We start from the raw sequence: 9,901 nt of genomic DNA, 5'->3' as shown, positions 1-9,901 counted from the left end.
TCTGTGTATTGTTGAGACTTTCCGTTGTGAACACGTGGAAAATTTTACGAAAGTGCAGTGTCGCAGGAAAAAGGCACAACGCGTCGAAAGGAAGGGCTGGCGGCGTGTTCAAAGCATCCTTGGCACGCCGAAGTGCCGTGTCTCTGTGCCTTCGCGCGCTTGGATACCGACCAAGAACCGACGCCGTGTGAATGTGTTTAGCGAGTGCAATGTGCGTGAAGCCGTATCAAAAGGTACAACTCGTCGAAAACGTGTCGCCGGTGTCGCGGCGTGATCAAAGCTTCCTTGGCACGCCGAGTGATGCATCTTTGTGCCTTCGCACGCTTGGATACCGGTCAAGAATTGACGCCGCGCCAAAGTTCTGAACGTGTGTCGCGCGTAGATGCCTTTAGATCATTTATATATATCGGCCACGGAGTTCTGGATCGTCCAGCTGTTCCGGTGAGTTGCTATCAATAAAAGGGGGAGATCTGTACGTATTCTTATGTACTATATTAACCATGGCTATGTCCCAAATCTACTCTAATAGATTCCGTGGGAGCACGAATAGGGCAACGTTGTACGTGGAGCCAGGGGGGTTTTCGAAAGCAAATGTACAAGACGGCGAGAATGAAAATCTTTGAAGCGCGGCCGATATGGTCGTGTGCAATCTGTTGACCAATTACAATTAGGCGAGTCGCGTAGGTTGATAATAAGCCAGCACTGATCAGTGATGAGGAGCTGTTGTGCACGGTATTGTGTAAATCGTCTAAGGACGAAAAAAAGACGTACCTAAACCGCGAGGGGAAAAGACGCTGATCCAGAGGCACGAACAGCTTCACGCACATTGCACTCGCTGAACACATACACACGGCGTCGGTTCTTGGTCGGTATCCAAGCGCGCGAAGGCACAGAGACACGGCACTTCGGCGTGCCAAGGATGCTTTGAACACGCCGCCAGCCCTTCCTTTCGACGCGTTGTGCCTTTTTCCTGCGACACTGCACTTTCGTAAAATTTTCCACGTGTTCACAACGGAAAGTCTCAACAATACACAGAGTCTTCAAAAAAACTTCTTCGGCGAATGACGACGAACGAGTAGAAAACGTGTCGTCAGCACGCTGGAAAACCGCAGCAAAGGCTAGCAAAAACGGCAAATCGTATCCCAAGCGAGTGAAGCCCGGTGGCTTCACTTGCGCTGCAGCGAACAAGCGGGGAAGCGCGATCCAGCAATTGTCATTGAGATCAGTGAGGCAACATGACGCCAAGAGAGGTGAAGTCTAGAGACACTTCCAGTTTGGGAGGACACATCCCCCACAATGACCAAAAGTAGTGATGGGACGAATCTTTATCCGAATCGAGATTCGGAGCCGAATCTGGAGATTCGGAAAGATTCGGAAGAGTAGCCGAATCTCAAAAGATTCGGAAAAGTTCGGAAAGATTCGGAGCGTTGCCATGGTGGCCAGATCACGTTGATGAGTCTTTCAATTTTTGTAATATTAAATTCACTAAATTCTACAAAGTGCACAAAATAATATTGTAATATGATATCACAGTAATAAATAAAATCTCCCGCTTTGTTTATATTATTTTGGATGTTTGTCGAACGGTACCGCTGGTATCGCGGGAAACTTGGTTTCGGTTTCGGATTGCGACCAAAATAGGCATGCTTGGTGCACGTGGAAATACAAGTGCACGTTTTCATCGCCGCAAGAGATCGATGCCGTACGTGCTGTTCGGTACAGACACATTTCACGTCCATAGTTACGGTTATACTGGCACACACCACACAAGTGAGTATATTCGGATCGATTATCGCCAACGTGTGTGCACTGAGGTATTGTTATCGGAACGCGGGAAACAGCCTAAAAACCCTGCACTGCATTTGTACCTTTCTGGTTAATAATATCCGATTTCGTAGTGTTTGTTTCCGCGTTGGACACCCCTGTGTTGTGTTTCTTTTTCACCAAATAAAGTTCACGCACACAAAACTTGCTGTCGAGGACGGAGAAGCGACAGTACGAAGTAGTGACGTTTTTCTCTGGCACCGGTGCCGGTACGCGGACGAAGTTGCGACGAGCAACACTCATCTCGCTCTCGCGCCAGGTACAGACCACGACCCACTCGTGGTACAGACATACGCAGGTCTAGAGAAGGAGACAGATCATTTCCTTGCCTTGCCGCACCGATCAGCTCAGCTGGATCTGGGCGGGTGCCAGGGTTTAGAATGACAGTTCAGTACATACCATTACGTTGAAATAAACGAGACGAAATCTGGTTATATGCAATAACAGTACCTAAAAAGAAACACGGACCGCGTTCACGAGCTTTACGACAAGATTCACGCTGCCGTCTTCAACCAGCGACGAATGGGACGAATCTCCGAATCTGCCGAATATTCGTCGCGGGAAGTTCGGAAATTTCCGAATCAGTCCGAATCCGAATCTCTGGTGATTCGTCCCATCACTAACCAAAAGATGCTTTTGGACGGAAAGAACAGCTCATTTGGCGCCAACAGCCGTTTTGGTCACCCTTGGGGGCGTTCCCACTGACTCCGACCTCTACCGATGGTTTCATTTGGGATGTTCTCATTTGGCGTTTCGCAATCTATAATTGCAAAAATTTTACAAGAGTATATTTCACAAAGAATTGATGACATAAAAACAGCTAAAAAATAAACGCTCGATAAAAAAACAATAAAAACAGAGGAACTCTGTTATAATTCTAGTAAAGCTAATATAGCCCATAATTCTGAATAGAGGCATATCAATATAGCGGTTCTATGCCCAATAGTTCCTGACTAAATGGGCTCTGAACATGCATCAAAATACACTGGAGGTACGGGGCCCAAACTGTTCACTTAATGTTATCATGGCCAGTTTACTGCTCGGCTCTACAATTTCTTCAACGTACAAAGACAAAATTTTGTTTAATAAAATGGCACAAAAGAAAACAAAGACAAGAAAAGAATCCTTTGTTCAGGTTACCACATGGTTATCACAGATGGGTCGTCGCAGAGAAATCTCGCATTTGACCAGACTCCCCCCTCAGAACCCTTTGGTTAGTTCACAAGCACGCAGTGTTGTCGGCATGTCCTTAATGTCAGTCAACTTCAGATAGGACCGCACCCGCAGCCAGTTGTCCAGTCCGATCTGATCCAACCGCATCTGCCCCAGACGTCCACCGTCGCAAACCACAGCCTCGCTGACTACGCCAGCCACGACCATAAAGTTGGCGTCCAGATGCCTCCTGGCTTTTCGGATCCTCTCCTCGGTATCCGATTCGGATCCGCCGGACAGTTGTTGGACCTTCTCGGACAATGCCCTGCTCCGAAAGACTTCTTCAAACGCCTCCCAGCACCGCTTGTCGCACCTGCCCATGACAAAGTGAACTGCACGCTGCAACAAGGAGAAGTTCCGTCGCAGGACGTCCATGACCTTGAACATCCACACTTCGTCATCCACGTGGCAGTCGTCGTCGACCTTGATGCTGACCAAGAACTTGTTACCCTCCACCGTGGCGGACAGCTCATTCAGTATTAGGCCCGCTTTTACAAGGTGGAGCTCGAGGTAATTCAGCGTCTCGTTCCTTCCCAGCGTTTCAGCAAAGTCCTCCGCGTGGTAGCTGAGGAAGTGCCAGTTCGACAAAATCAGCGTCGAAACGCTATTGTTACGGGACATCGCGTCCAGGAGAATCTGTGTAGCCGAAATGGTTGTCGGAAAGTTGAGGTCGGCGTGCCTGAGCTTCTTCGTTGACGACAAGAACTGTGCCAGCAGTTCTGCGCAGCTCGTGCTCATCTCTTCAGCTAGCGTGATTTCAAGTTTCATTAACTGACTGCACGAAGTCAGGCAACTAAACGCAGAGAATTCGGGAGCAGGTGAGCCACCAGTCTTCGGAACTGGCGGATATCTGTGAATGCAAACCTCATCTTCAGAATCTAGTTCATCAATGAAGTAGCAGCCAAACACTGAATTCAACGTGCCAGTAACGCTTCGAGGTGCTGGATGGTAATCGACCTCTGTGAGCTCATGGCAGTGCTCTAGAGCTTCCTGCAATGCAAAGGGACTTTTGATGACGCTTCTAAACTTCATTCTCTGGTCTGTGCCAGTCTCCCGTAGAACCTTGTACACGTCTGCTACCAGACTCTCGTTGACCTCTTCTCCCGTGACCGTCTGGAGCCAGCTATTTTTAGCCAATGCTTCACACAGCTTCGTTATGTCCTCGAGTGACAGTTCGGAGCAGCAAAGGCTCAACTTCTTCATTGTCGTATTGGTACGAATGGCCTCTGCAAGCTTCTCTACACCCACCACTGCAATATTTTCCATTTCTAACTCGAGAAGTCCGGTATTGTTCCCGACAATCTCGGCTAAGGAGTCATCCTCAAACGTGCACTTGTTTCCATAAGTGCGGAAACTCTGCAGCGTGTTATTGGTTGCCATCACCTTGGAAAGTAGCGGACCCTGAGATGGCTCGAACAAGTGGCCGACGAGGTGTAGCTTCCTCAGAACACGGTTTGTTGCCAAGACTTCCAACACTGACTTGACTTCTTCTGTCCTCGACCGGAAGCCCTTGGTAATGTTGATGACAAGCTCCTGAAGGACGACATGCTCCGCCAAGTATTCAGCAAACGTTGTGTCCTTTCCGTGGTGCAGACACCAGTCGTTACAGTGTAAGGCCTTGATTGTCTTGCTCCGCTTCAAGCTCCGTATGAGGACGTCCGTCTTGGGAGCGGACATATAGCCGAGGCTGGCAGAGAAGAACCTCAGACACGGCATGTTCTCAAAGGCGGTTCCGAGAAGCGCGAGAGCATCCTGGGACAGAAAGACGTCGTGCAGTACGAGCTCCTCTAGACCCGTAAGAGTGCCGATGGCCACCACCAGGTACTGAGAAGCATCCTGGATTCGCGTCTTGCACTCGTCCTCCAAGTCGCACTCGTGCAGCTCCAGGCGTCTCAGGCCGTTGTTTAGGCGGAGGGCGTCGAGGAAGAGTCTGGGGTTTCTGTGCGCGACAACACCTTTGACCTTGAGCGTTTTGATGCAATGGTGCTCTGTGAGAAGCCAGTGCAGGATAATGTGTGCGTGGCAGCACATGGCTTCCGAAGCAATGATAGGAGTGAAGCCGACCAGGCAGTCTGTGCCGAGCTCCCCCGGTGCTTCTTCCCTCATCTCCAGGTGACAGAGCCACAGCAATTCGTTCCAGAAGCTGAGGTCATCCAGAATGTGGCAGCACTGCACGTCGCTCCCTGTGCAGGGTTGGTCGTAGTCAACGTTGCGCGCGCTCAAGGCACTTTTGGTGCTGCGGAGACTGGCAAAAATCTGCCGGGCCGTCTTGTCTCTCGGGAACAGACGGCTGATGCGGGCAGAGTAGTTCTTTAGCTTTTGACACTTCTTGTCCATCGAGGTGCTAGAAAATAGAAGAAAAAAGTTGGGACTGTTCAAAGGCAGGAAATTGAGCCGCCATGCCCCAAATCTAGTTAAAGCCGAGTGTAATGGCAATTTGGTGCCAACGGTATGTCCTCCGTAATTTGTACCTTGCACGGTCGGTGAGAACAATGATTGGAAGAGTAAGGCGGATCGATGGCCGAGTGGGCTAGCGCACACCAGCTCGGAGCATGTTGTGCGAAAGCTCGCGCTGCAGAACCCAGGGATCCTGATTTTAATCCCCACCCCTGCCCGTTTCAATCTGGATGAGCACCGTAGTGGCGTGGGCTGTGTATCACTACTGTGTGGTGACCCCAGGCTAGCGGTTGTACTGCACTGGCTAAATTTCTCATCTACAGCTGAGAGACAAGTCGCCCGTTGAGGCAGACTAAGTTCTAGGCTGTATAAACATACACACACCCCAATTTTTTTTTTATTTATTGGAAGTATTTGAAACAGCAACTACTGAGTGTATTTGTTGATGTCATTTAGATGATCATATGGACAATTTCTGCTGCTGCTGAGTATGCAGGGTGTTTTACTTATAGTGGGTCCACAATAAAAAAGAAAGAAATTAAAAAAAACTTGCATTGGCATTTTTTTTAGCCCTGGAGCTAGACTGGTGGCCATGGCGGCCACTAGAAGAGAGGCGTGGATCCTGGGTTTAATCTCCCTGCCCTTTTCAATCCGGATGAGCATCGTAGAGGCGTGCGGTTGTGTATCACTACTGCATGGTGCACGTTAAGGACCCCAGCCTAGCGGTTGTACTGCAATGGCTAAATTGCTCATCTACAGCGAGTGACTCGTCACAACTTTAAAATGGCTGACCAACTACACGCTGTATAAATATCCACACAACCCCAATTATTAGAAGAAAGGCAAAATGGGTTAATTCGTTAGCTAACTAACTAAAAAGTTTCAAATAACTTGTAGAATTTTATTTTGGGGAGCACGATGCATATATGTCACTCTCGTACACAGCTCAAATCCAAAAAAATAAGGGTTTTAAGAGTACTTGGTAATCTATCCCTTTCTCTGCCTGCACTGGTTAGCCAGAGGGCAACGAGACCCGGCAGATGCAACAACCAAGGAGCCACTGGTGGGAAGGGACAGCACCTCCAACAAGGCACCACGCCGAAGGAAGCAAGAACAAGAAAAAAAGGGCATCTGAAGTGTGCACACAGCAGGCCATGATGGCAAGCCTCAGAGACATGTCCGAGATCAGACCAGGCAGTCCCCTGGGACAAACAGGGCAGGAATTGCCCATGCCTTGGAGGGCAGAGGAGGGACAGCACGGAACTCTATCGTGAACCCAGTGGGAGAGCCCCCACTACAAGAAGGCTGCACACCCAAGAACCAGGTACTGAAGAGGAGGCGAGCCAGGGCAAGACAATATGCAAAGGGAGCAAAACAAAATCGGAGGCAGCCAAAATGGGGATCTTCAACGTGCAAAAGGGAAGGAAATTCAACACAACGCAAAAAATTCAAATATGGTGTAACTGAAACGCAGCTGCGAGAGCAAGAGAGGCCCCCATCTAAAGGACGAATGGTACTGCAGAGGCTATAACAAAGCAAACAGGGAGAAAAAGGGAGGGGCAGGCGTTCTAGGAAGCTTATCTACTGACTTTGAACAGTTGGTCGTGCTTTGAACACTGTCGCGTCCCCTGCAAGAGCGAGGGAAATGACGTAACGAGCGAACGCACGGAGCGAAAGAGCGTGGCGGGAACCACAGTGGCGGGAACCGCGCCGCGGCCTGGCAAAACGCCCACATGAAAAAAAGCTGCAGCTTCCAGTTGGAAATGAAGATTTACAGCCGCATTTTCGGCTAATTTATACAGCACCAGCTGGAAATTCTGTTTACAGCTGTATAGAGATCAGAAATATAGAGATCAGAATGAGAAGACATGTACGACAGACGAGCACTCACTCCCAACTGTCAGTGCCTGACGTGCCCCCGATGAAACGGTGCATGAACCAGCGAGAACACGCTTGTATTCCTCCACTTACCGTACCCTGTCGAGGCAATCGTGAGACTGTGAAGGAGGCAGGAGGGGACCACGGGGACCACTTGAGAAACGTACCAAAGCTCAGAGCAAAATTGGCAAAGCCAACATGGGCCACAAGTGCACCAAACTGTCCAGTTGAACACAAACGGCGCGGTCACGTCACAACTGACAATCTGACGTTTATAACCGCCTACAATCTTACAACTGACACGATGGACGCCAACGGACCCAAACGCACGCCATCATTTTCAACAGGGTGACAGGGTTTTCAATGTTTTCAACAATTTCAAAAGGTGGCAAATCCCGTTCGTCCAACGAGCCAGCGACCGAGTTTCCCGCCCTTGCCAAGCCCTTGCTGCGCGACTAGGGAAACAAAAGTAAATAATTATTGTTTTAATAACTTGAAGTTGGAATTGCAAAACGATTAAAAGGTATATTTTAAATATTTTAAAGGTAATAAAATAAAATTTGTGCGAGTTGGCAAGAGCCTAGGGAGGCTCAAGTGAGGGTGGGTGCAACTGCTAGATCGGCGATCACGGGACATGGACGCCATTTAATTGCTAAATTTTGCTGGGAGTCTATGGGGCAAAAGGTCGTTTTATTTCCTAACTCGGGTCATAAAAGCCCATTAAGGTGCTTGAATAATTTACGCAAGGTATAAATGATTACTTTTTCATAGCCACCAGTTTTGTTGCGATAGGTTAAGTATTTTTTTAACGCGAAAAATGGAAATTCCGCCATCTTGGACGTTGCTGCTTGTCTGGCAACTTTGCTTTCTCCGCTCGACGTTTGCTTTCTCCGCTCGACGTTTGCAATTCTCGGAGCGAGAAGGAAGCGAGAGAGGCTGCGCCAAGGCGCTCGTTGCTTGCAATGGAAGGCGAGAGGAGGAAAGGCACATGGAGCAACAGAGTTGCAACAGAGCGGGCGCCTGCTCTCGTGCAGGCAACACTGGCGCATATCCTTTCTCGAATCCTCTCCCTCAGGCGCCGCCACTAAATTGCAAACGCTCTCCCGGGCTATGTTCCAATTCTTACCCGAGTAACCTGCCTCCTACGTCAGCGGGTAATACCACGTGACATCGCGAGTAAACGATCCGCGACTCGATTTTGGAACGGCCAGGATAATCACCTGGATACTACGCGGATTGGCTTCGTCTTGGGCGACGGCAAAAAGAAAACACAGCAGCGATGGCAGAAAATAGCAGACGATCCTTTTGATCATGGAGAAAGCACCCGAAGAACGGCAATGTTAATGACGACGCGGTGTTTTTTGAGGTGGATCCACCAGCTCCTTTTACTCACCTTCGTTTTGAGCTGTATATTGAGATCAAAATTACTTACTCCTTACAGCTAGACATAAAAAAATGTGTTTTTATTAATCAGCGCGATCGCTGCAATTCTTGTCACGGTGCCCTAAACGCATATATCCCACGCATTGTAATTTGCACCGATTATGTTTTGCAGGAATTACTCCACACGGTGTAGCGGTACAGCGCGAGGGTGCTTTCTCCAGAATGATATGAAACTCACGTTCGCTTTGACGCGAATGTGATTACAGTGAAATTTTCGAAGCCTTCACTGCTTTACAAACGTTATCCTCTCATTACACACACTCTGGAGAAAACAAAAATACTACATTATCATATACCGAGCTCAAACATTTTCGGCCTTGAACGTGAGATTACGGCATTCCCCCAACGCCGAGGACGAGGATGCGGAGAAGTTCCTGTTTACGCTCGCACTCAGATAATACAAGTACACGTTCCCGGGGAAGGTGGACGGTCTGGATGTAATGCAGTCAATTCCTGCGTTGACAACAGCAAATCGCAATAACCACACATGCTGCACCTAATTCTTTGTCATTTCGAACGTCCGCCACCAAAACCAACGGAGAAAGCGAGCTTTGACGGCTGTCGGCGCAGAAAGCAGACGACGAACAGATCACGTGACGTATTTACTCGATTTGATCCGACTTTACCCTCCGATTGAGGAGGGTAGCGCGAGTAATTACTCCGGAGTAAACAACCCGCTTCTGGAACGCGAGTTCTGACGTCATCGAGTAAGCTCGAGTAAGTTTTGGAACGCCACGGTACGAAACTTTTACTCCGGAGTCGGATCGAGTAAATTTTGGAACACAGCCCAGGTTTTGAGTTGCGCCCACCCTCACTACAGCCTCCCTACAAGAGCCTGCAAAAAGAAAACGGCCAAAGTGAAAATTTGTGAAGCAACTGGGCAACACTGAAGAGGTTCAAATATTTTTATGCTAGGTGGAGCAAGCTACCACCAAAACCCCAAAACGTAGGCCAGTCTGAATAGCCAGGGCCAACGTTACTAAAACCCACTGATCTCTATGACAAGTGCTGGATCGCGCTTCCCCGCTTGTTCGCTGCAGCGCAAGTGAAGCCACCGGGCTTCACTCGCTTGGGATACGATTTGCCGTTTTTGCTAGCCTTTGCTGCGGTTTTCCAGCGTGCTGACGACACGTTTTCTACTCGTTCG

At 49.0% G+C, this 9,901-nt stretch overlaps 1 protein-coding gene across 3 annotated transcripts; it reads right to left on the bottom strand.

The window, feature by feature from the left end:
• Positions 1-2,887: 2,887 nt before the first annotated feature.
• On the bottom strand, positions 2,888-7,673 carry LOC115332986. Of its 3 annotated transcripts, none has more exons than XM_029995489.4 (2): positions 7,405-7,673; positions 2,888-5,380 (listed from the first exon to the last, which is right to left on the bottom strand). In XM_029995489.4, exon 2 carries the CDS (start codon positions 5,371-5,373, stop codon positions 3,025-3,027), a length of 2,349 nt encoding a protein of 782 aa, XP_029851349.2. In that variant the 5' UTR covers positions 5,374-5,380; positions 7,405-7,673; the 3' UTR covers positions 2,888-3,024. The 3 variants fall into 3 exon arrangements, with proteins under 3 accessions (XP_029851349.2, XP_029851350.2, XP_029851348.2); XM_029995490.4 differs by having other exon boundaries at positions 7,410-7,643; XM_029995488.2 differs by having other exon boundaries at positions 7,325-7,407.
• Between the last annotated feature and the right edge of the window lie 2,228 nt (positions 7,674-9,901).

The sequence above is a fragment of the Ixodes scapularis genome, unplaced genomic scaffold, assembly GCF_016920785.2.
Source record: "Ixodes scapularis isolate PalLabHiFi unplaced genomic scaffold, ASM1692078v2 PGA_scaffold8__174_contigs__length_109621045, whole genome shotgun sequence".
Lineage (NCBI taxonomy): Eukaryota > Metazoa > Arthropoda > Arachnida > Ixodida > Ixodidae > Ixodes > Ixodes scapularis.
Note: the sequence above shows the minus strand (reverse complement) of the source record. Positions and strands in the feature narration are given on the sequence as shown.

Excerpts from the sequence above, each read along its gene's own strand:
- LOC115332986 (XM_029995488.2), bottom strand. The coding sequence starts at position 7,368 with ATGCACCGTTTCATCGGGGGCACGTCAGGCACTGACAGTTGGGA. Across the intron at positions 5,381-7,324 it reads TCAGGCACTGACAGTTGGGA|CACCTCGATGGACAAGAAGT; the intron begins GTGAGTGCTCGT and ends TCTATTTTCTAG.